At 40.9% G+C, this 27,803-nt stretch overlaps 1 protein-coding gene across 1 annotated transcript in view; it reads right to left on the bottom strand.

The window, feature by feature from the left end:
• Positions 1 to 27,803, bottom strand: part of ARMC9 (armadillo repeat containing 9) — a 3,277,521-nt gene that overhangs the window by 1,961,717 nt on the left and 1,288,001 nt on the right. Inside the window, 1 exon segment of the mRNA XM_044070688.1 lies at positions 14,040 to 14,075. Coding sequence (XP_043926623.1) covers positions 14,040 to 14,075 — 36 coding nt within the window.

Below are 27,803 nucleotides of genomic sequence, written 5' to 3' on the forward strand. Positions count from 1 at the left end.
AACTGAGTCTGTTACCTCTCATTCCTCTTCTAGCTTTCATGGTAACTCTAGATTTAAAAGATGCTTATCACATCCATATTTCCAGAGTTCAGAGGTTCCTACCACAGGATTAGGCCAGGCTTAGGGGAGGACCCCCCCTCCCATTTTTGAAAGTAGTAGTAGTCCACAAAATCTTGCATCAAAAAGAGGCCTACAGATGATAATTTCTTCCTCATTCTCAATAGTCCACTTTATGTATTATTAGTATTACTCATGAAGCCCAGAATTTCCATATAGAGGATATATATAAAGCTTGAGAGTAATTAGAGGGAAGAAAATACTTATTCCAGAAAATGTTACGAATGTATATTCCTTAAAGCAACAGATCAATGAAAAACATTATATAAATGAAAATCATTGGGCCGCCTAGAAAAAGAAGCAACGGGAAAGTGTGAAAATATAAAGAACAAAAAGCAGTGGTTTTTGAAACACGCACATAGAAGCATGGGCATGGGATGAAGGGAGGGACCTGGAATGGTGCAATATTTATGCAAAAGAGAAGGCCAAACTAATCAGTGCAAAATAATGCAGGCCCAAAAATATCTGAAGAGGAATACAGGCAAGAGCACCAGGATATGGAAAATTTCACAATTCAGAAAATAAGATTGCAAAGGGGAAATGTAGAAAAGAATAGTGAGGAAGAAATTAAAAACTGAAGTAATGGATGGGTTTAGTGTGAAAATTTAAACATGGGCTGTACCGCAACATGATGGACAAGTAGGTCCTCAGAGGAACAGTGGATGGAGCGGGGGATGCATCTGAAGAGGATTTGCCCCAGCTGTTGTTTTGGAGCCCCTTGTAGGAGACTTGTACGAAAGTCCAGTTGAAGTTGCACAGTAAGCAAAGGAGCAAGAAACAGTGGCAGCTGTGAGAGAGGGAAAGTTGTAGTGTAATGGGACAATGGGTCCCCATGTGGAAGAGCACCAGATGAAGCAGGATGCATCTGAACAGGATATGTTGCATGGAGATTCTATAGAACTTTCTGTAGAAGGCTGGCAAGAAAAAGAAAGCAAAGATGATGGTGTCAGTTCAGGAGAAAATGATGAAAAGACAATTACCTACAACTGGAAACACAATTTAAGAAGGAATTACACTTCACAGTAAAGGAAATAAACACAATGAAAACCTCTACAGAGTATGTACAAATCTGATAAACAATTCACAAATAGTCAATTTGGACTTGAGAGTTTACACATGAGCCACAAAAGAGTTCTTTGTGTGTTGGATATAGATACGTCAGCTTAAATACATTTATAATGTTTTGGTTTGGATTAATTAGTCATTTGATGCAAATCACGTACTTGTAAATACATATTTTTCTTTTATATGTGCTAACTATGCTTTTCCAAAGTTAACAAAAAAAAACCCCTCTGATTTCATAGTATACAGAACTCCTGTACAGAACACACAATTCATATCAGGAGGCTTTTACAAAAATTTGCCACGAAGAAATTATGTTTTACGTCTGGTCATCTGGTGGCCTGTGCAATTCCACAAACTTGCACCCCCCCCAACTCAAAATGAGGAGCAAAAGTTTGAGACGATAAAAAAGCTCTGCCTCATTATTACAAGTGTAGTAAGCTGCTTGCTACAAATGTAACAAGCAGCTTGCTATAGTTAACATACATTGAGCACTTCAGCCATGACCACTAATGCAGTAATAGCATTCACTTATGAAGCTGTAGTACCCTTGTGGCTTCATAAATCACTGCTGGTACTGTACTCCTGTAAAATTAGAGCCTGGCAATTGTTGATCCTAACAGCCTGTGCCCACAGCAGCCAATCGTCTTGCCCTGCCCTAGTTACAGCTTTGTTTACAGTCACTTCATCATTCCAATCAGTACCCTCCTAAACATTAATGCCACATAGTGGAGGTTACACTTTACAGTTTTCACACACATTTAATGTAGTCAACCCACTTCCAGTCTTTTTCATCATCATCTTTTTGCAGAAGCACAGTTCATATTACTAAACTATATCTAATGGGATTGATGCTTTAGTTTTCCTACCTACTCAATAAATTCACTATATTGTGGGTCTTCTTGCTGATCATCACAATCTCTAAAAAAAAAAAAAACAGTCTTTGGTTCAGGTCCAAGGTACTCCTGATAATCTGGCCAGTTTATGGTCTTCTTATGTTGAAGCTTTTTTTTCTTTTGGAAAAATGGAAAAGGATTCACTTGACAAAGCCCATCTCCTGGCATTCTTACTGACAAAAGACTGAGAAGTACATTTTCCATGTTGCTGGTTTACTCTCAACTAAACTTTTTTTCTCTATTTCCTCCACAGTACATTTTTCTTCCAAAACCATTTTTGATCCTTCAAGAAAATATAGTCTGAAGACAGCTGGATATAGCAGTATGAATCTCACACTTACTTCTCAACAGGCATCCCGGACTGCTGGGATAAACCTGTTTTTCTTTTGCCTGATATACAATGTATAATAATTTTCCACAAATACTCTGATGTCCCTAGTTTTCAATACTTAGCCCCTTCTGACACAGTTGTCAGGAGCAGTTAATTCTGCTGGCATGACTGCATTGCTAATACAGGTATCATTTGCTTTCTGATCATCAGATTTGTAGCAAACACATAGTATTTCCTCTCAATTAACACATTCTGCTGTGGAGCAGCAGTACAGCTGCTTATTTGTGCTTTCAAAAAACTTAAACAGTTTACACCTCTTCCAGTTTCTCGGATACAGCAAATATCAGATTTTCTCTGTTTGGTCTTCTAACTCAACTATTTTTAAAAACATTTACTTGAAATCCTCACGTTCAGCCATTCTTTCTTTCATTTCAGTCTCTGATTTCTGCATTTTTATCAGCTCATCTAAACGGTCATTTAAACCTTCTGTTTTTTTTTCAGCCCTGCGTGTTCCACTTATTTTAAACATTGCCGAGTGCATTTGATTTATTTTTTCCTTCTACATTAACTGAAGCCATCTGCTGTTGTAAAGCTACAACTTGAACTGCATTTGCTCAGTAGCTGCAAGGTTCTTCCCAGAGGAAAGAATAGTTGTGCAAACTCTTACCATAACCATAGATGTCCTTTCTCTTCCATGTTACAGTACTCAGTACTCTTATGTTTCCTCCTCTTGCAACCTGAACGTCCAGTCAGTATTCAGAAGCATGCAGTCACTGCCAAGTGCATGGGACGTCTGATGTGGCTAGAGGTACATGAGCCATAAAAGTGACATCTGCACACACCTGACCTTAAAACATTTCTGCTGCAGTTGAACATCAGTTGTTCCTGCCATACCGACTATCGGATCAAGAATATTAAGATAAGTACCCTGTTGGGGACGTCTTCTTTTTAGGTCACTGCATGCTTCTGTAGGTTCATGTCACCCAGGAAGGGTAAGTGCAAGTGTGGCTGTCAGATTCCCCATAAAGATGCCCACGAGCTCTGCCTCTTTTGACTAGGGCTTACGCATGACCATAGGGCCTGCAGGTATCAATGTGGAATCCGGAGAACCCCGAGCGAAGGTACATCCTCAGAGGTCCCGCAGATGTCAGCTTCTGAAGGTGAGGAGGAACCTCGGCTTGCACCAGCCACCAAGATGGATCTCTCCCCTACAACACTACTAAGCGACACCAATCTCACCCTGACTCAGATGCCCGATAAGCCTTCTCTGAAAAAGAGGAGGAGAAAGCATACTTCTCTCCCTACAGAAAGCTCTCCCTACAGAAAGCCAGCCTGACTGGTAGGTCTTTTTGCAGAGTTTATTCAATGCCTTCATGGTCTTAAGGCCTGCTTACTTCCTCACCTTCCCCAGTGGCTCCACCTGTAATGAGCCCTAGGCCCCAGGTGATAGACACCTCTCAGGTAGAGTTGGAAGAATCCTCCACGTCTTCCTCAGAGGATTCACTTTCCTATGTCTCACAATTACCCTCCCCCTCTTGGCTATGCCTCCTCAGAGGAATAATCAGCTGAAGCAGACTCCCCAGCTGAGGATCTCACCTTTGAGGAGACCATTGCTAAGATGAGACAGCATTTTAAATGCGAGTCTTCTGAGATAACAGAAGTCCAGAAAAGATATTCCTAACACCTTCAGATGGACTCTCCCTGCCCCTTCAGCTACCCCCCCCCCCAGTACTGCCAGCCTTTCTTGATGCATTCACTGCAGCATCTCTCAGACTCTGGCACCCCGCAGACCTGACAGGTTCTACAAAGTCCCAGAATAGGCCACATTTTGGTTAAGTGCCTTGCTGGTGACCCTGGCACTCTCTCTTTCAGTAGACAAGGCCTCCAAAATACTTCCACCCTCTTCTCTCCTGCCTACTGACAAACAGAGCAAGGCCATGGAATGCCTGGAGAAGAAGGTCTACACATCTTCCATCCTAGCTTTCAGGGCAATAAATTACCAAACACATGTACAAGTATGCCCTAGCCCTTTTGGAAAAAGCAAACAAAAACAATTATCTGATATTCCAGACTTTGCAGCCAAAGCTCAGCTGTCTAGTCTTATTTCCTTAACCTCTCAAGTCACTAGGCACTCTACTAAGTGCAGCTATGATGCTGCTGAAGTCTCAGCAAGGTCAGCTGCATCAGCTTCTATCCTTAGGAGATATTCCTGGCTACAGTTACAGCCCCTACCAGATGACAAAGACCAAAGTTTTAAATGCACCTTTAGAGAGCTCTAATCTATTTGGGAATAAAGCAGCAGATTTATTCAAAACTATGCAGCAAAAAGGGAAGTAGCTACAGGACCTTAAGCATCTTTTCGTGTCTCCTATCCCCAAATTCCATAGGAATTACCTCTCCAAAATTCAGTTTATCAGGAAACATTCCACCCCCCCACCCCTGCTTCCAAACTCAGGAAAGCTGCCAGGAAGCAAGCTACTCCCTCCAAGCCTGCACAGACTTCCACTCAGAATGCCAGGAAGCAAGCTACTCCCTCCAAGCCTGCACAGACTTCCACTCAGAATCCACAATTTCAAGACAGGGCAGGTAGCCTGTGACTAACTGCCAGTCTTCAATCTCCCCCCCATTCCATTCCCCTATCATTAAGGCTCTCTCATTGTCTCCCTATGTGGAAAAACTTCACTTCAGACAAGTGGGTCCTATCCATAGTAAACAAAAAGGCTATTTTATGACATGGATCACTACCACATCTTGGAGTGGTATCTCCCCCCCACCCCCCCAAAAAAAAAAACAGTTACCTCTTTTTCAACCAATTTTAGACTGCCTCATTGCACAAGGTACAATTTAACCTGTTGTGCCTTCAGAAAAAGGAAAAGGGTTATATTCCAGGCTCTTCCTAACCCCAAGGAAAGATGAACCCTGGAGACCAATCTTAGATCTCTCCCACCTAAATCTCTTCCTGCAAATGCCCACTTTACAAACATTTTTCCCCCTGATATTGTCTCAGGAGCTCATGGCCACCCTGGACACCAGGAATGCCTACCCTTCACATTCCCATCAGACCCAGTTTCAGGAGATACCTGCAATTCTCTGTGGACTCCCCACATCATCAATTTTCCGCCTTGCCCTCTGGTTTACCTACAGCACCAAGTGTCTTCAAGTGCCCAGCACCAGTGGTGGCCTTCTGCAGGACTGAAGGCATTCAAATTTTACCTGATTAGATGACCTGCTTATTAAGACGGATTGCAAAGAATCCCTCCCACTCCATCTTCAGATCTCTCTCTTCCTCCTGCAGGCGCTGGGGTTCAAGATAAATTACCCAAGTCCAACCTGAACCCTTCTCAAGACCTGGTCTTCTTGGGGTGCAGAATCTGGACAGATATCATGAAGACCTACCTCCCCTAAAGGTGGAAAACTTAAGGCAGTACCTGCTAGTAGTCCTTCAGGCCACAGAATTGACTACCAGGCAGTATCTCAGGCTCCAAGGCCACATGGTCTTGACCATTCCCATGCTACCACTGGCAAGACTTCACATGAGAAAGCTACAATGGTACCAAAGATCCATATGGACTCAGCACTCTCATCCATTGGAATTCAAGAGCTCCTTCTTACCTTGCCTCAAGAAAGAGATTCAGTGGTGGCTGAATAAGGTCAGCAACAACCCAGGCCTACCCCTACAAGTACTGCTGCCAGTGCTGGAAATGTATACAGATGCCTCAGACCTGGGGTTGGGAGCAACCAAGGGCTCACTAGGGGTCCAGGGTACTTGGCTGGATTCCTGCAAACAGGAGCATATTAATGTCAGAAGAATGAGAGCAATACTTTTGGCCCTGAAGCCCTTTCAGCCCTCACTGAAATAAGGCCCACTGAAACTGTTCACTAACACCACCACAGTGCTGTGGTATGTCAACAAGCAGGGGGGAACTAAATCATATTTGCTATGCAGTCTAGCTCTTCTAGTGTGAGAGCTGGCCATAAAACAGGGAGTCACACTTCAGGCAGTGCATATCCCTTCAGAACAGAATTCTCATTCCTTAAGCAGGTCCATGTCACGGTCCAGGTGCTCACCCAAGAGTACTGAATACTGTAACATGGGAATAGAAGAATATAGAATAGCTGTGTAAAATCTTACCATAACCACAAATGTCCTTATCTTCCATGTTGCAGTATTCCTTCCCTCCTTTCTTCCTCACCTGTTCATTTTTTGGCTCTTCTTGGATGGTAAAGTAAATGAATAATCCTGCCGAGTAAAGCACTTGTGGATAGTGGAAACACAATGTAGACAAGATAACAATTCCAAAAGTGCACCAACACGCTGTGAATAATCCAATGAAACTGTTCTAGTTGAATTCTTTATTGGAACAAACAATCAAGTAGTAGTAAGCGCTTTCACGTCCTTACGACGCTTCTTCAGACTTCACAGCGTGTTGGTGCACTTTTGGAATTGTTATCTTGTCTTCTTGGATGGTACTGAACTTACACAGTTTGGCCTGGGACTGGAGTCTGACTGGGGCACTCAGTTCTGAGATCTGGTGCGTGCAGACGTCACTTTTTTCTTCCTTGCTGGCATCCAGGCAGTAGAATTATTAGCAAGTAACCAAATTTTACCAAATCTGATAACTTATTTGCTTACAATTTTCATATTGAGAGAGCTTGCTCAGTCAGCAACATTCTTAGAAGTCCCACCAGTGTTACTGGCTTTGTTTTTCTTCCACCTCATCCACTGACTTCTGTCCTGTCAGCCTTATTGCTGTATTGTAAGGTGACATTAGTCTGTTTTCTCCATTTATTGTAAGGTGACAGTCTGTTTTCTCCATTTTGCATCCTTGCACAGCCAGCCTTAAGCATTGGCCAACTAGACAGCTACCTAAGTTGCTGCTCTGGCACAGCCACTTTTACAGTAAACTGGATGGTGCAAATAGACCAGGATGGAGGCATCAGGTAGTGTCTGTGTGTGTGTGTGTGTGGGGGGGGGCTTTTGCCTAGGGCATCACTTGACCTAAGGCCGACCCCTGCATCCTTTGCTAACACATTAGAAATTTACTGATTTTACCATACATCAGTGTAATTAATTAATATAGGAACAACCAGCTGTACACTAAGCTCACTTGGAAGAAAAATGAGTAATGGATTACTCCACACCTTAACCTGTCTAAACACTTAGCATTACTGCTATAAGATTTTTTTCCTCCCACTGACCAATACCAGACTGCTTCATATCTTCTTTTAGGTCTTCCATAATTTTTGCCATAAGGAGTGCTTCTCCCTCTTCTGCACGTGTTGGCTGTCCTCAGGTGTTGAGGAGTACAGTTGTGTACCTACCATAAATGTAGATGTTCGAGTGTATTCACTGTTGCAGTCATGACACTTGGGTTATCCTGCTGGCAGGCTACCCGCAGTCGGCCTGAATTCCAAAGTCTTGGTCCAGCGTCGGTTGCTGTTGCCTCTTCCCTGACGTCAGTGCGCCAGGGGTATTAAAAGATGCAGCCTACACCATTTTCTTCAGTTTTTCTTGCCCCAGATGTCAGGTGTCCCCAAAAGGGTAGGCTAAAAATTTTGCAAATAAAAAAGCATGCACTAACATAAACATTACCTTCCTCTACAAGCAAATACACCACATAGGTTGTATAGAATAGAGAAGTACAGATAAGTCCCAGCAATGAAAGGGGGATGGTGGGAGGGTAACCTGGACTGCAACAGTGAATACACTCGTACATCTACATTTATGGTAGGTACACAACTGTACTATGTTCATTGTGTTTCACTGTTGCAGTCATTACACTTGGGGTGAATCCCAAAGCTGAGGTTGGGTGGCTGGGTCTAAATAGATTAGGAGTGGCTATGAGGCCCTGCAGAACTGCAGTGGCAAAGCCTGCTCTGGATTTAGAGTAAAGAGGTAAGTGATAGTGCTTGGTAAAAGTGTGCACTGAACTCCAAGTTGCAGCCTCCAAAATTTCCTTGGTTGGTACTCCTCTGAGAAAGGCTGCTGATGTGGCTGCTGCCCAGGTAGAATGTGGCCTAATATTCTTAGGCACTGATTTTCCATGCTGTGCATAGCAGAAACGAATGCAGTGTCCCATCCATTTTGAAATAGTCTGCTTTGAAATAGCTTTTCCTTGTGATCCTGCAGCGTATGCCACAAAAAGTTGCTCAGTTTTTCTGAAAGATTTTTTGTCCTGTCCAAGTAGAAGCATAGCTGTCTGTGTATGTCCAAAGTGTGCAGAAGTCTCTCCCCTTTATTCTGGGGATTTGGATAAAAGGTTGGTAAATGAATGGTTTGGTTAAGAGCCACGCTGGATACTACCTTTGGCATAAATGTTGGGTTTGTCCTTAGAGAAACCCTGTCCGGATGAAAAATGATAAAAGGTTCCACTGCCATTAATGCCTGTAACTCTGAGGCTCTTCTTGCTGAAGTAATTGCTAGGAGCAGAGCAGTTTTCCATGATAAGAATTTTATCTCAGCTGTATTGGCTGGCTCAAATGGAGGCAGTGTGAGCTTTTCCAAGACAAAGTTGAGGTCCCATGTTGGTACTGGTGCTCTCCTTGGGGGTCTTATGTTTTTTGCCCATCTGAGGTACTCTCTTAGTAGTGGATGAGAGAAAATAGGAGGTTCCGTATTGTAATGAGCTGAAATGGCAGAGGCATGGATCTTAATTGATGAGAAGGATAGGCCTTTGTCCAACATCTCAGTTAGGTATTGTAAAATCTGAGGAATATTAGGAACAAGTGGTTCAAGTCCTTGTGCCTGGTTCCAAGCACAGAATCTCTTCCATTTTTCTGCATAGGATTTCCTGGTGCTGGGCCTCCTGGCTTCCAAAATGACATCCATAACTGCTTTAGAGAGAGGTGTGTTCTGAGTGGCTATATTATTCGCCATGCAGCCAGATTTAAGGTTCTGAGTTGGCTGTGCAGGATCTGATTGTTTTGTTGGGTCAGCAGATGAGGAATTTGAGGTAAAGTCCAGGCTGGCCCTTGAGACAAGTTCTTTAGGATTGGGTACCAGTGCTGGCGTGGCCAGTCTGGGGCAATCAGAATCATTTTTGGCTTCTCTTGTCTGACTTTTAGGAGTACCTTGGGGAGTAGAGGTAGTGGTGGATAGGCATAAACTGTTAGGCTTTTCCAGCTGAATGATAGAGCATCCACCTTTCATGCTTGTGAGTGATAAGTCCTTGTGCAGAATCTCTGTAGTTGGCAGTTGTGAGGGGAGGCAAATAGATCTATGTCTGGGCATCCCCATTTCTTTGTTATCATGCTGAAGACTTGTGGATCTAGTTTCCACTTGTGAGAGTCCATGAGGTTTCTGCTTAGTTTGTCTGCCAGAGTATTTTTCTTTCCTGGCAGGAATTGTGCCTGCAGATGTACTTGATAGGCCAGTGCTGTGTTCCACAAAGTCATGGCTTGCCTGCAGAGGGGGTAGGAATGTGTGCCCCCTTGCTTGTTTATGTACCACATGACTGTAGTATTGTCCGTCTTTAGTAATAGTTGTCCTGGATTAGTAGATCCTTGAAGGCTGTCAGGGCATTCTGGACAGCTAGCATCTCTTTTTGATTGATATGAAGATGCATTTGGTCTGTGGGCCACTTGCCCTGTATACATTTTCCTGCCATGTGTGCTCCCCAGGCATAATCCGATGCATCTGTTGTTAGTGTCTGCCTGGCTGTGGGTAAAGCGAAAGGCTGTCCCTTGTTGTGCTGACAGGCCAGTGCCCACCATCGAAACTCTTGTTGCAGGCAGGGAATGAGAGTAATTATTGTTTCCATGCTTTGGCAATGTTGAGTCCAAACACTTTTTAGATACCATTGTAGCTTCCTCATATGCAGTCCTGCATATGGAATTAGCAGGATGCAGGATGCCATGAAGCCCAAAGCCTGCAGAATTTTCCTTGCAGGTAGCTGGGTCTTTGTTGCCATCATTTGAAAGTAATGAGTCAGTTGCCTTTGTTTGTCTGGCGTGAGATAAGCCATCTAGGCAGTTGTATTTAAGCTTGCACCCAGGAATATTATCTCTTGAGAGGGCACTAGTTTTGATTTATTTTCGTTTACTGTGTACCCTAGGCAAATTAGTAATCTTTTTACAAATGCCAGATGCTTTAGAAGAATGTCCTTACTGTCCGCTTGAATAAGGCAGTCGGCCAAGTAGGGATATGTTTGAATTCCTTTTTGTCTGCAAAATGCAATAACTGGTGCCAGGCATTTTGTGAAGACCCTGGGCACAGTAGATAAGCCAAAGGGCAGTGCAGAGAATTGGTAATGCATTGAGCCAGCTATGAATCTGAGGTATCTTCTGCAAGATTGTCTGATTGGGACATGCAGGTATGCCTCTTTGAAGTCTAAGGTAACTAGCCAAGCCCTCTTGCCCAGCATGGGTAGAAGTTGCTGCAATGTCAACATTTTGAATTTTGGAACGTCCAGGAAAGTATTTAGAGTAGACAGGTCCAGTATTGGTCTCCAAGCTTTGTCCTTTCTGGGTACCAAGAAAAGTCTTGAGTAAAATCCTTGTCCCTGCTCTTGCTGTGGTACTTTTTGGATAGCCATCATGTCCATGAGAGCAGAAATTTGTTTTTGTGCCTCTTCCCATTGATTGTGTGGCAGGTCTGGCATTCCTTTTGACCTTGGTAGGGTGTGAAAGTGGAACCTGTAACCCTGGGAAAAAATATTCAGAACCCATTTGTCCTGGGTGATCATGTGCCAATTTTGTGAGAAAAGTGCTAGTTTTCCCCCTAAGGGGGCTTCCAAAAGGTGAGAGCTTGGCATTGGTAGAGGAAAGTCATTCGGACTGTTTCCTATAAGGTTGTGATTTGTCCTCTCTGCCTTTGGGGGCTAAAGCACCCCATTGCTTAGGTCTGTATGAGCCTTGGGGCTGAGATCTGCCTCTTGGGCATCTCTATCTGCCTCTTTGTGGCCTGACACTGGAAAGGACCAATTTTTAGAAGGCCAGTTCCTGCTAAAATCTGGGTGGCTGTACCTGCAAGAAATCCTTTACTGTCTGCATTGATTTTGCTTTATCCTCCATTTTCTTTAACACCTCTTCTGCCTTAACACCAAACAAAGTATCATGTTGTAATGGAGCATCCAACAATTTTGCTTTAACATGAACAGGTAAACTTTCTTCTTTTAACCAAGCATGCCTTCGAATGACAGAACCTGTAAGTGCGGCTCTGCAAGAAGCTGCTAATGAATCAAAACCACATTGCAAAGTATGTTTTCCCACTTGTTCAGCTGCATGCAATAAATCCTGCATTTCCTTATTTTCAGAACATTCTGAGCTTGTAAGCATTTTCTGTTTTAGCAAAGACATTAGGTATTGTTGATATTTAAGCATGTGAAACTGGCAGATGAAAGCCCTTACAGCTAAAGTAGCAGAGGTGTAAACTTTTTTCCCCCATCTGTCCAGTGCTCTAGAATCCCTATTAGAGGAAACAGGGTTTTTTGCAGTGGAAGCCTTGACCCCTTTGGGACCCTGAGAAATTGTTTCTTGGTCAGCAGCATGGTTTTTATAAAGAAATTTACGAGAATCTGGGACCCTGTAGTACCTATCTAGCTTAACTGGTGCAGGGGGTAAAGAATCAGGTGACAAACTGGATTCAGAAAATACATCATCAACAATATCTAGTACAGGGGGAATAGCAAGGGGCCTGTGCTGAGGCAGTAAAAGAAAGTCTCTGAGCCTTTTATTGGATTCTGAATAATCCTGGCTCTCCCAAAGGAAATGCTCCCTCATGGTGTCAGGGTTTCCCCAAAAGAGTAATCCTCAGGAGGAGAGGCTGAAGGGATAGATTCTTCAGCATCAAAGTCCTCATAGGGAGGAAGAGAATATCCCTGTTCTGAAGAGGAATCAGAGGAAATAGAAACCTGGTCAGAGGAATCATAGTCACTATCTTGCCTAGGCCTTTTATTAGGAGGGGGATGGGAACCCCTGATCAGAGTAATTAGGTCCTCGGCCATTTTAAGCATCTGTTTCTTTGGCATGGATGACTGTCCAGGTGAATGCTGTACTTGTTTCTTTGTCTTTAGAGGTGTTTTGGACTTTGCCTTGGCTGCTGAAGTGGTCTTGATAGTAAGCTGTGAAGGTCTGAAAACACCCTCAGAAGCCAATGCCTGCTCAGCGGCTCCGGACCCATCTGAGGGAATAGTTTCCATAGGCCCAATACCTTGAGTTTCCAGAGGCCTAGCTGTCTCCACATGGGAGTCGGAGGCGGCCTGTGGCTCTGAGGTAGCGGGTATCAGGGGCTGCCAAAGCACCTCACTGAGCACCGGCGACTGGCCTAGAAGAGGCTTCTTCGTCAGTTTTGGACCTCGGATGCCTGTCCTTTTCTTTGTCCTTGCGCTTTTTATAAACTCCGGTCATCGGTTGTTCGGATGGCATTATATAGTTAAACCTTCAGCCAAAGTAGTGTAAAGCAAAATCAAACAGATGCTTAATAGTGTGTTGGTTGAATCTAGCGCAAAACCGACAACTAGCAACGTCGTGGTCAGGGCCTAGGCAAGGAATACAGTAAGAATGAAAATCCTTATGAGGTATTTGTTTCCCACAAGAAATACAATTGTTAACTTTTACTGACATCGGTCTGGAGCAAGAAAAAGTTTCCCCAACGGGTACTTAGCTTTATTGAAGACTTCGGATCTGAAATTCAATTTCGAAAATCTCAGGAGTCGGCCGACCGGCACTTGTGAACTGCTTTTGCTTCGGGCACCACGTGGCAAGAAAGACTGAAGAAAATGGTGTCAGCTCCATCTTTTATACCCCTGGCACACTGACATCAGGGAAGAGGCGACAGCAACCGACGCCGGACCAAGACTTTGGAATTCAGGCAGACTGCGGGTACCCTGCCAGCAGGATAACCCAAGTGTAATGACTGCAACAGTGAAACACGATGAACATCAGTCCATTATTATGATTTACCTCTCCTGCTGGGCCATTATTTGAATTACCTCTACTACTGAACTTCTGGAAACAAATATGTGCTGCATCTTCTTTTGCAAAATTGACCCAAAAATGGGGAAAGTTTTCATAAAAGCCTTTTTTTAAGAAAAAAATGTCAAGTCAGTCAAGTAAATCTTATAATAACAATAATAATAATAATAATAATAATAATAATAATAATAAAACTGCTTCTTGAAAGGCACACATTTTTGTGAGAACATGCAATCCAAATGAGTTATTGCATCAAAGTGGATGAACATCTCTGTTTTCACACATCCAGCATTTTAGTATGCAAATGAAGAACGTTGGTAGGTAGAAGTTTGATGTATAAAAGTAATCCAGACCACAAGTTAATTGTTAATCTGTACAGATGTGTGACTGTATGAAGACGATACATACTGTACATGCACTTAAAAGCAGGTCATCCAGCAATAATGCAGCCTGTGAATACCAACAGCTTCTGCGAGAACTTCAAAAGTAATGTAACACCAGAATTACAGCCATGTTAATAGCAAGCACATCACTTGGACAGTTACATAAAAACTACAAGGACGCTAGGGCATGGTTGGGAGGAAGGGTCAAGACAGCTGGGAAGTACACATGAAGAAGAAATTAATGCACATGGAAAGGAAATAAGGTAGCTGGGAACAGGCAAAAGAGTACAGTAGAGGGATCATGAAAGTGAAAGAGACAATTTTAAGACAACTTACATATCCATCAGCAAAAGGGGGCAAAGGCCAACATTCCTTTGGGACAAATGCATATCAAAACAGAAATAAGCTTAATATGTCTGTGTAAAAGAATACCATATTATACATGAAATGACACATCAATCTGGCCATGACACAAAACCATAAACTGATCTGCACCTGTGCAAAGTAGAACAGCCTTAGCATTAGCACACTTGATAACATACACTGTAGTGAATATAATTGTGCAAGATACTCACCATACATAACAGAGATGTCAAGGTATCAGTTGATCTGTAAGAAGGCCTTCTCCAATGGATCCCTGCTGGGATTACTGTTATGAGAAAATTACAAACTTAACTCACTGTCTAGCTCCCATGAATGGGAACACATTCCTCTAAAGTCAGTAAACATCATGATGTCATGCTCTGAGCTAAAAGGCAATACTCACCTCTTTGTTTTCAGTTCAAACTCCAAAAATGAATACACACACCTGAAAAAACATAAATAAGCATGAAAGTACAGTTGTTCAAGCAAACTGTACTAACTGTAGATGTCCGAGCCGATCACTGGTGCAGCATGCCTCACAAATGGGACTTATTCACTAGGATACCCACAATTATGACCAGTCTACAAAGTTTAGGCTCCTCTTTTGTTTGCCACATAACCACCTTTGGCACGAGCAAACATGGAAGTATAAGAGGGGGTGTACAACTTTACCAATAACTCAGAACTTTGACTCGTTGCAGGAGACAGAGGTATATCCTTGGCTTTAGAAAAAAAACGTACAGTTCTTTTATCTCTGTTACAATATTCACTACTACAAATATAGCTGCTTTACACTTTGATTTCTCATTTCCCTCACTTCACCTCACTTCCCATCTTACTCATCCACCTCACATGAACTCTTTACATCTAACCCACTCTTTTTTCAAACCAAAACTGCTCCCAACCCAACCCCCCCATACTCCCCTTTTTAAATGTGATACCAGAAAATCACTACTCTCACACAACCCAAGCTACCCCTTGCCCAACACACTGCCTCACTCTTCTACTCCATCACATCTCTCTCACTAACCGGCGACATCCACCCTAACCCCGGACCCATCCCTAACATCAATCTCCCCAAACCCTCCACTCAACCCATAAACTCAAAGTCCTTACAACATTTAATGCACAAAGCCTAAAAAACAAAATCCCTAACCTCCATGCCTGCCTCTCCCATAACCACCCTGACATTACCACCATTTCTGAAACCTGGCTGAAAACCTATTTAAAAGATAGCAAAATCCTATCACCAGGTTTTCAAATCATTTGCAGTGATAGAGCCCACAAAATAGAAGGTGGAGTAGCAATAATCTACCCCATCTCCCATACCATAACTCCCTACTCCAATAAAATACCAACCTTTGCCAAAGCTGAAATTATAATAGATTTACTAAAAATAAACAAACACAAGTCCATATGTATGGCTTCCCTCTATATTCCCCATGGTGATAATATCAAAACTCTTGAAAACATCCTGTACTGGTTCTCCTCCAATATAAAAAAATGAAACCTATATACTCTGTGATACCAACATCAACTGGAATACTATTAACTCTGAAGCCCCATCCCACACAATCAACCTGTACAACTTCTCCCAACTAATACAATCTCCAACCAGACCAAATTAAGGTGGAACCTCTGGTACCATCATTGACTGGATCCTAACAACTCACCCAAATCTTACACCAAAGCTAGAACATTACCTGATCCTCTCAGCGATCATCTACCAGCCTTCGCTGACCATCTCCCATCTCCACTGCATAAACACCACCACTACATCCAAACCCGCAACCTGTCCTCTTTCAAACCTCTAACTTTCTCCGAATGCTTAAAGCATACTGACTGGTCCCCTCTAAAAACCCTTCTTCTAGATGATGCAGTTTCCTACTTTAACCATTCATTCCTAACCCTTCTCAATCAGCAAGCCCCCGCCCCCGAACCAAACGCATCAAAACCAATCCCTGCCCATGGTTATCAAAAGATACTAAATTAGCCTTGCACCAAAGGGAAAAAAATGGAAAGAATATCAAAAATGTAAAAACCCTAATAACACCCTACTAGAGTAAAGCAACTACGAAACTCCGCAAAAAAGCTAAAGACCGCAAAGCCCACTACTCCAAACTTCAGTCCTTGCAATCAACAAATCCCAAAAAGTTCTGGGACTCCATCTCATCCATACTGCATCCTGGCAACAAAGAAAACCCCTACCCAGATCTCAACCTCTCCAACCTTGAAACAGCCAGCCAGTTCAACTTGTTCTTCATAGCTAAACTATCAGCCTCCTTCCCACCCCCCTCCTCCACCACCACCCCCTCTTACCCCAACCACCACCTCAATTATAAACCTTCCTCCACATCCTTGCCTCAAGCCCATCCCCACAAGCACTATAAAAAGATTTCTTCTCAAACTCAAACCCTGTCGCAATGCACCCGACAACCTTCCCCTCTCCTTCCTCAATCAATCTGCATACAGCACTGCTTATCTCATCTCTATTCTTATAAAAAGATCCATACAAGAATCATACGTCCCTTCTATCTGGCACCATGCTTACATCATCCCCCTCCAGAAAGGTGGCAAAAATACTGACAGCACCAACTTCAGGCCTATTGCCATCCTTTCCCCTCTTTCTAAAATACTAGAGAAAATAATACAAGCACAACTCATGGCACACCTAACACTAAATCTCCTCTCCCCTACCCAACACGGCTTCCGCACTGGCCACAGCACCATGATTGCCCTTCTTTTCTTTCTTGAAATCATAAACCTCAAACGTGACTCGGGCAATTTCTCATCCACACTATTCCTAGATCTGTCAAAGGCCTATGACACCATCTCACACACCCTACTTATATCCCAACTCTCCACCCTACACCTCTCTCCCACCACCATCGCCTGGTTTTCCAGCTACTTGTCCAACCACCAACAAGCTGTCCAATGGAAAACCTCAACCTCCCCCTTCCTTCCCACACCCACAGATGTCCCACAAGGTTCTGTTCTTGGCCCTCCTCTTCAACCTATTTATTAATAACTTTCACCAATCCATCCCAGACTCATCTATCATCTGCTCAGCCTTCTCCCCCTCAGAGCTCCTAGCAAAAATCCAACTAGCCTTCTCCAAAAACAGAAACCTGGATACAGTCTAACCATCTTGCACTAAATGCAAATAAAATCAAACTGATGTTTTTTTCCCCTACCAAAAACTCCATTGACAAATGCACATTCACCATACAGAGCCAAAACACTCTCCTTGAAATCGTTCCCAACACCAAGCCTCTTGGCATCATTATTTATGAAGAACTAAAATTTGACACCCACATCCACTCCGCAGTCAAGAAAACCCACCAAATGATAGGTCTCCTTTACAGGTACAACCACTTCTTAAGCCCCACTACCCAAACTCTTGCATCCACCTTCCTACTCCCCTCCCTTATGTATGGTGCCCCTCTTTTCACAAATCTCCATCTTGGCCTTCGGTCCAAACTTGAATCCTGCTACCACAACATCTCCAAATTTGCAACCAATTCAAAAACCTCATCCCACCACTGCCACTCCCTCCTTACCCTCAACTGGCTTCAACTACCCAACTACCTCAGTTACCTATAAACTCACCATTGCCCACAAACTCATCTTTAAACCTGCCAACTGCCTACCTCTCACTACTTCTTTGAAACCTTACATTCCCAACCGCTCACTCAGATCCAAAAAACAAAATCTCCTTCAGGTCCACAAACCTGCACGACCTCCTGGACATCTACTGCTGTCCCACTCCTTAGCTAAACAGTGGAACTCTATCCCCACACCCATACGCAACCTACCTAGCCATACAAATGTCAAATCTCAGCTACTCTTTTATCTTTCTTCCAAATGGGAATGCCCTTGCCACGCTCCAAATTAAACCCCACCCCCCATTCCACCTTGCACTGACTCATCCAACTACTTCTACTACTACTGCATCCCACCAAAAACCCTACCAAAAACAAATTTTCTCTCCAACATTTATTGTATTATACTCTACAAGCTAAATTACACTAGTACCCTCTCCATGCATAATATTTTCCTAACCTACTAATTGCTAGTAGCTATATATTTTGAAATGTTAATTCTATAATTGAGTTTATAACAAAAATATTCACTTTATGCACATGTTGAAATTTCTGTATTGAATTATGTCTTTTCATTTTTGTAACATTGTGACAAGCCAATTGCAAATATCATGGACCTTATCTGTAAATGTTTAATTAGTTGTATGAACTATGTCCTTTTGTAACATGTGAAATATAACCTGCAATTATTGTGTGGAGCTTTTCTCCCTGGGCCACCACTGAAAATGGGATCTTCTTGGCCCAGTGGACTTTCCCGGTAATCAAACTTAAATAAATAAAATAAACACATTTCAATTTTCTAGTAATTGCTTTTTTGGCAGCCACAAGAATTAAACTTAACAAGGCCTTACTAAATCTAGGCAATTCAGATCCCGTATCCCAGCTTGAAAAAACATTTCTTAGTTACATCCATCTGCTCTCCCAATAGTTCTGACAGAATAATCTAAAGGGAATTTTTTAAATCTGCCAACTCATTATACTCCCAAAACATATATTCCCAGTTACCTTTCTTCCGCATCATACCTTCAACATTTGCCATCCACCTGAGGAAAACTTCTTTGAGGTCTGCTTGGGGTATAAAAATATCTATGCAAGATCTTTTAAGCAAAAATCCTAAATCTTTAAGACTTTGTTGCATATTTGGGAGCCATATATCTTCCTATTGCTTCCTTATGAATTGATTATCCACTCTGTCTTCCTAATCTTTTCTAGCCTACTTTGATCAATTCCTAAAGTTATCATGCAATATTTTATATGCCCTACTAAATATTTATTTTTTAACAGCAGCTTCTGTTCTAGATTCAACTAAAAATCCACCAGTGCAGCTCTTTAAGTACTCCTCTACCCCCTTCTCTTTGCTTACAGTCTGATATCAATCCTTGATAAGGAAGGCAGTCTCTGGCCTGCAGTCCAAATGTCTTCTTAGCCTCTTTCCATTCTATTACCTTTCCCTCTTTAGTTATTTGCTCCCAATACCTTGGTTCATTTGTCAGTTTTCTCAAGTAAATTCCAGCTCCTCTTGCATATTCTCTGTACACATAATTGCAGTCATCCCTATTGACAGAGCCACCTTTCTCCATTCTCGTGTTGGTTTCTTAGAATACTTTCTGCTGCTTTTTGAATACAATATTCCGTTTGGCTGTTATTTCTTGAATTACCCATTTCATCATCATCATCATCCCTTTTCACTTGAAATTATAGATTTCTGCTTGTATTATGTATATGACCCTTAACTATGTAGCTCTAAAATATCCCTTCAAATCAGGTAATCCTAAACCACAGTGTTCTTTGGGAAGGGTCAGATTATCCCACTTGACCCTTGCCCTCTTCCCTTCGCAGATAAAATCTTAAACTCTTTACTGATTACTATCCAAACCTTCTCTTCTGATTAATAAAAATATGCCTGACCTGTATGTAAAATTAAGCATTTTCACTGGTTGTATCTTGCTAACCAAAGCCATACACAGGAGCTTCCAGTTTCTCAGTTTTTTTATTATCTTTTCTTTAAACTCTTCCCACTTATCCTTAACTGACATTACACAATCCTTTTCAAGCCATACACATATCCTTCATTTTATTGTGTCCTTATAAATATGGATAATGCTGAACCAATTCATGCGTGGGTACACAGTTTACAGCTACAGCCTATGTTTTGTCTTCATTAATTTTATATCCCCCAAAAATCTGAAACTGTCTCAAAATGTCCCATAACACTGAGATGTCCTTTTCTGGTTTTATCAGGTACAAAATAGTATTAGCTGCAAACAAAGCCACTTTTTTATTACCATGACAATTATATTCTTGAATTCTTGAGTCCCTTATTTTCTTTGCCAATGGCTCTAAATATAATGCAAATAACAAAGGTGAAAGAGGACACCCCTGCCTGGTTCCTCTGTTCAGACATTAAAAAGAACCACCTCTTAAAAGTTTGCCTCCAATCACTCATACATCATCCTAATTAACCTTATTATTGTATCTGTAAATGCAAATGTTTCCATTGCCCTACTCATAAAATTTCAGCTTACTCTGTTGAATGCTTTGTCTGCATCAAAACCCACCACCAAAAGTGGTATTTTATTACATTATGCTTCTCCCTCTGGATCATCACTGTACTCTTAATGTTGTCAAATGTTTGCCTCCCCCTACAAAACCACATTAATCCAAATCAGTGTGGTTTTGTCAGGGGAGGCAAACTGATCCATATCTATCAATTTTGGTAACACGTTTGCCATTCTTTTTCAGCTATTACAGACACTCTATAACCATGGTTTAAAACTGAAATGGACCTATATAGGTCTGATTGGTCTTTACCATCTTTACGTACTACAGCCTCTGGGGCATTTTTCCAGGTTTTTGGTGCTTCCCCTCCTTTTAAAACACTGTTAAATAAAACCTTCCAGACCTCTTGAAATCTTTAATTTTGTCCAAATAAAATCTAAATTGCCTTTGAACATCTAAGCAATGAAGAATTCCTTCTCCCTTATATTGTGAATTAGGATACAAGGCAGGGAACTGACTAGTTTAGTCAAAAATAAACTCTGGGGCAGCCTTTTGAATAAAGGAAGGGGCAGTTTTTATCTCACCCTGTTCTTTGAGAAAGACCAAGAAATGTGCAATACACATACAGGACTGTAACTAACCATTCCTAGAAAAAGTTAGGGCTACCAAAAAAAACAATCTTTCTAGGTTAATAATTTAAGAGGAGAAAAGGATTGCTGTTCAAACAGAACTTGTGTTAATTTTTCCAAAACATAATTTAAATCCTGTGGTGGAGCGGGTCTAATATGCTGTACTCCCTTAAGAAAATGTGAAGAAAAAGAGAACATAAGGATCTAGTGGTTAAAAGGCAGAAATGGCTGAGTGATGTACCTTAATCAAAGAGTATGCTAAGCCAGAGTAGGAAAGATCACACAGGTAATGCAGAAATGAGGAGATGGGGTGGGTATCTACTTGAAATGGGTCCTGTCCTTTGTTTGGGAGTGAAAAAGAAAACATTTTCCACTTAGATAATGTCAATATCCTAACAGCATATTTTCGTGTCTCTTTCAATATCTGTTACACTTCCTCAGTATAAAGGTGCCTAAAAGGGATTGAACCCTATTATCCAAACTGTTAGATTTTGGGTTTAAAGATTCAGATGAATCAGAGATCCTCTGTCTTGTGTAAGCAACTCCACCCTATACGGTAGTTCCTGGTGATTGCTCATGGCCAACTCTACAAGAATGGAAAATAAGTTAACTGGACCTACTTTTCTGAATCACCCTGGAAATGAGAAGAAAGGGAGGGGGGAGACGTGCAGAAGCATCCCTGTCAACAGAACTGAAAAGGTGCCTATCTTCCAGGCCTCTTTGCAAGGTGTCCTAGAGTAGAACAGCTTTAGTTTTCTAGGGAAACAGGAGGCAAAAAGAGATCTAGCTGAGGAATTCCCCACTGGTGGACTATGCAGGAAGACCTGACAGTATAGTATCCACTTGTGAAGGTCTAACCTGGATTTGCTTATCAAGTATGTCACTATATTCTGTTCTGAAGGGATATACATAATCTGGAGTAACAGACTGCGGTGAATGGTTAATTCTCAGGTTAACAGAAGGTTATGTCTTACCATAACTTTGCATCTGCATTGTCCATCTTCATTCATCCTCATGACAGATTCTCGGATCCAGCTTGGCCACATTTTCCAGAAATGGGTCCAACTCTCGAGCTCCTCCTTCTTACCCAGTAATGCACTACACCCATCCAAGTACCTCAGAGCGAGTGTGCTGATTCACCATCCATTGATAACCAAGACAGAATAGAAGACAAGCAACTGAGGCTCAAACATGGGACCCAAGTGTCCCTCTATCTTCCATAGATCCTCTAGAAGAATAAGGCAGGGGGATGGCTGAGTGGGAAAATGAGGATGAATAAAAATGAACAACACACATGCCAAGTTATGGTAGACAACTTTCTAATCTCATTTTGTCCTCTTCATGCCTCCTCATGATAGGGTCAGAGTCCCCAGCTATGCGATTCCTGGGTGGCCTTCATGGAAGGCTATGACAGAGCACCAGCGAGCCAAAGGAAGCCCTGCTCCTAGACACAATATCCAATTTGTAGTATGTAACAAAGGTGTGATTGTTTGACCAGGTGGCTGCCACACAAACATCATCAATGGAAATTTTGGACGAGAAGACAGAAGTAGCAGCCACAGATCTAGTAGAATTTGCTCTTGGAGGCTGAGGCAGTCCTACGCCTCTCTGGGGATAAGTGAAGGCGTTACAGTGAGTGATCCATTTTGCCAGTGTGATTTTAGACACCCTCAGCCTAGTTTGTTTGCAGAGAAGGCTACAAATAATTGGTCCGACTTCCTATGCTGCTTTGTTCTGTGTAGATAAAAATGTGGCGGTCTATGAACATCAAGGAGCTTTAGCATACACTCTCCTTTGTTGGAAACTCTGGAAAGAATACTGGGAAACGAACATCATAATACTATTTTCCATGGCTACTTTAGGGATAAAAGAGGGCCTGGTATGCAGTAAACCCTATCTTTATGAAAAATTATGAATGGAGACTTGGAAAATAACATCTATAGTTCAGAAATTCTCTGTGCTGAAGTAATGGCTACTAAAAAGATTTCCTTCCATGACAAAAACTTAAAGTCACAACTAGGTGCTGGTTCGGATGGTCCTAGAGTTAAACTGCAGTACAACAGTGAGGTCCCATGCTGGGAAAAGATATTTAGTGGATGGTCTCAACAAAAAAGTGCCCTCCATAAATGTTCTGCCAGTCTAAAGGTAGATAAGGATCGAGACTGGCTAATCATATGAAAATTGGAAACTGCTGCTAATTGAAGTTTGAAAAAAAAAAACTTGCTCCTTCTTTAAACAGGGTACTAAGAAAAAGCAAACTGTTGGAGACAGGTGCTGAGAAGGGATCAATATTTTTACTTGCAACCCAAACAACAAACCTATTCCATTTACTGTTGAAGACCTTCTTAGTGGAGACTTTCTGAGAAACTAGAGTGATGTTGCAAACGGGTAGGCAAGCCTGAACTGTCTCACTATGGTTAGAAGTGGAGAAACTATGCGGTCAGTTTGAAGGCATGAAGAATGGGATTCAGCAATCATGATGGGTAAGACAGGAGATCCTGTTTTGGCTCTAGTATCCACGGTGGATATTTTAGATGAGACCAGAGGTAGGGGAACCAAATCTGTCAAGGTCAGAAGCGGCCAATGAGGATGACTGAGCTCTTTAGCATTCTTGCCTTCTGAAGAAACTTTGGGATGAGCAAAAGAGAGAGACAAGCATACAAGAGACCCGGGGGCCAATCATGCACCACAGCATCCATTGGGGAGTCCCCCAGTGGGGGGAATCAGAGAGAACAACTCACTGCATTTGTTGTTGAAAGGAGAGGCAAAAAGGTTGCAGCAAAACTGACCCCCATGTTTGAAGATCATGTTCACTACTGACTGCTTGAGGGACCACTCATGTGGAGTCCGGATAGATCTGCTTAGTCTGTCCGCCAGCTTGTTGTTTTTCTGGGAATGTGCATTGCAACCAGGAGGTCTGAAGATATAACCAATCCCCACACCTCATGAACTACCTGCACAAAGGGTAAGAACAGGTTCATCCTTGCTTGTTGATTTATCAGACTACAGACATGTTGTCAGTGTGAATAGCAATAGAACCTAGGAGGAATGAGTCCTGAAAGGCAAGTTAGGAGAACTGCTCTCATCTCAAAGACAATGATATACATCCTGGTCTCCAGGGGGAACCACGTGCCTTGGACCATCTTCTCCATGTAATGCCACCGACACCAACTGGGAAGCATCTGTGGTCATTGTGGCTACTGGAGGGGGAATCAAAAAGGGTCTGCCTAAAACGAGGTTGTCTGATTGAATCAACCAACTGATATGATGCTTGCAGATTTCTTTAAGTCTGACGGGAGTAGACAGAGTCTGGTCGAGTATAGACCATTGTACTGCTAATGTACATTGAAGAATTCACATGAAAACCCTTGCTAGAGGAACTAACCAGATCGCTGTTGATATGGACCCCAAAACTTGTAAGACTAGCTATGCAGGGGGGACTGGTGGGATAACTGCTCCTAAACTTGATTCCTTGGTGTCATTATGGGGTGTAGGGGAAGAGAACCTATTTGATCTCTAGTATTCAACTGTGTTCCTATGAATTCTAGGTTCTGCACAGGAGTCAGATTGGACTTGTTTAAATGTATGGTGATGCCAAGGGAGTGTGAGAGTTGAATCCGATAATATCTGTCTTGGACAAGTTGATGTCTTGTGGGAGCAGTAAGGAGCCAATTGTCTAAACACCCAGAATCCTTTGAGTCTTATGTGAGCTGCTATGCATTTAGTGAACACCCAAGGTGCTGTGGTGAGCAAAGGACAGTGTGCTGAACTGAAGGTGATCGGCTCCCAGCCTAAAGTGCAGGCATCTCCTAGAGCGCCTGAATATTTTGATGTGATAGTATACATTCTTGAGATCTACTGAGCACATCCAGTCATCCTTGCGCAACAGAGGCAGAATGGACTGAATCATAACTATTCAGAACCTCAACTTCTTTACATAAAGATTCAGTATGAGTCTTGGGTCTTTTCTGGTACCAAAAAAAAAAAAAAAATGCGGGAGTAAGTTCCGAATCTTCTTTGTTCGGTTGGGACCTCTTGGATGTCTCTCTTTTGCAGCGATTTCTGAATTTCCTGGGCTGCCTGCACCCTCTGACTGGATGGCAAGTTGGGGAGTTTCTTGCTGGTGTTTGGAGGGGGGAATGAAAAGGGAATGTAGTAGCCTCTGCATATTATGTTCGGCACCCAAGAAGTTTTTGTCAAGTTTGTCCAGGCTTCTGGGTGCAAAGATAGCTGACCCCTGACTGCCTCCAGAGATGGTCAGTCAGTCAGCACTTCTTTTTTTTCAAAACAGGTTTATTGTTTTAACATATAAGAGAAATATCATAACAATTTTATACAAGTAATTAAAAATAGGTATTATTATAATATTCAACAAAACAACTAAAGTATTTACAAAGACATCCACTACAATCAGATCAATTAATTAAACTAAAATACCATGCTACTGAAATTAAAATTTTTTTAACAAATTTTGTAAATTATCCCATACAATAAAATAAGATGTTTTTCTGTTTATTTCCATATGGCACACTATATTCATAACATTTTTAAATTCATTGAACGAAGGAGGTGTATCTGAAATCCAATTTCTAGTTATTATTTTCCTAGCCACTGCTAGAATAGACCATAACAAGGGAAGCTTAACCTTTTTAACACTTTGAGGTACAGGTGTGTTGAATAATATAAGAGATTTAGAAATAATGAAATTATCTGTAAAAAGAGCCTGCAAAAATTCATTAATTGACTTCCAGTATTCTTTCAATTTTATACAGTCATAAAACATATGAGCCCAGTCAGCATTAATTTCTACATTACATCTCTTACATAGATTATCTTTATTATTTATTTTATTCATCATCAAAGGTGTATAAAAGATCTATGTAAAAATTTCCATGTATAAAGTCTCCAGACAATGGAAGACGTAGTTCTATAAGCAGATTCCAATATATATTGTTTATCTTGTTGATTTGGTGGGTCCCCATTAATAGAAGTGAAATAATTCCAGTATGAATCTACACTGTAAAAGTTTCTTGTCTGATAACTTTATGTATGTATGAAAGTTTACCTTTATCAGAAACTTTATGTTGTAAATTTAATATCAAGTAATCAATCAGTGTTGGAATAGATTCTTTAACAGTTATAGACATTAAATCTATTTTATTAATGAGATGTTGTCTAAAGGTCTGAACCTCTAACCAGCAAGTTTCTCTTAGATCAAATTCTTGTTTTAAGAAATCTAGATTTTTAACTTTATTATCAGATATCAACTGATACCAGTACTTTAGATCATTATCTATAGCTAAATGAGTTCCTTCAGAAGTAGATGACAAAAGCATACCCTGAGTATACTTTATAGGAAATACAATAAAATTCCATTCCTATACTTAGGGTGCATGAATATAAAGTTACGATAACTAATAATAATATTTAATGGGTAACAAACCATATGTTTAGGTGTAATAGGTGAAGTACAAAATTCCTTTAGTAACCATAACATGGAGTTATTTACAATCATATTTTTATGTGTTAAGGAGATTTTCATGAAGTGTATACTAATTAGCTCCCAATAATCTTTCCATTTTGTGACATATGACTGATCTATTAATAAAGTAATAACTTTTACAATAGAAGAGATAGTATATAAATTAAAGTCTGGAAAAGAAATACCCCTTGAGACCAGCTATTAGTATGTTTCTTTAATGCAATCCTAGGTCTATTAGGTGCCCATAAGAAATTTAACATTAGTGTGTTCAGTTTCTTGATAATTATTTTGTAGGTGGAAGTATTATTGATTGTATTAAGTATAAAATCTTGGGGAATATTATCATTTTAATAATTGTAAGTCTCTCCTCCATAGTAAAAACATATTATTCCAGGTATTAAAAAGATTTTGTATATTAAGAAAACAGGTATTATAATTATTATATATAATAGATTTAATATCTTTAGATAGTATTATACCTAAATAAGTTATCTGACCTGAATTGGGTACATATTTAGTAAAATCACTAATGAGAATATTTTTTCGTGTATATATAGGTAGTATTTTAGTTTTTCTTCATTGAATATTAAACCAGAAATACTTTTAAAATTCATCATGTTATCAAATAGAGACTGTATAGAAGAATTAGATCCTGCTGATGTAATTAGAACATCATCTGCAAAAAGTTGAATTTTGGTTGTTGTATTTTCATCTATTTCAAAACCCTCTATGTCAGTACTGTTTCTGATCAAATTAGCCCAAGGCTCCATTACTAAAGTGAATAATAGTGGAGAAAGTGGACATCCTTGTTTTGTACCTTTAAGAATGGGTATTTTTGTGAAACATATGTTCCTACCTTAATATAAGCCAACGTTCCTTTGTATAAATGTTCAATTAGATTTACAAATGCATCCGAGAAGTTTGTGCACTTCATTAAGGTAAACAGATAGTCCCAACTTACTGAATCAAATGCTGAACTTATATCAAGACTAATAAGTGTTAAATCTTTCTTTTTCCTATTTGCAAAATCTATTAATGTTAAAGTTCTTCTTATATTATCAAAAGTATTTCTATTTACAATGAAGCCTCTCTGATCTATATCTATAATGCCGGAATGATTGTCTTCAATCTATCAGCAAAGATATTCATAAACATTTTATAATCAACATTAAGTAATGAGATGGGCGATATGAAGAGCATCTCGTTGGATCTTTATAAGGTTTTAAAATTGGCGAAATAAATGTATATTGCCAAGATGGGGGTTATTAACTCAGTTTGGGCCAAAATAAAAACCTTATGTATTAATGAATATGTATTTTTAGAAAGGATTTTATATATCTCTGGTATAATACCATCATTACCCGGTGCTTTGTTTGATTTAAGCTTATTTATTTGTGTAATAACTTCTGTATATGAAATACTTGTCCAATAGTTTAATCTGTTGTTTATTAAGCTTTTATTACATATTTGTGGTTATAAACTCCTTTATTTTATCTTTAGGTTCCATGTTAATATTATTATGGTT

The sequence above is a fragment of the Protopterus annectens genome, chromosome 4.part1, assembly GCF_019279795.1.
Source record: "Protopterus annectens isolate FY-2018-M chromosome 4.part1, PAN1.0, whole genome shotgun sequence".
NCBI classification, from domain to species: Eukaryota; Metazoa; Chordata; order Ceratodontiformes; family Protopteridae; genus Protopterus; species Protopterus annectens.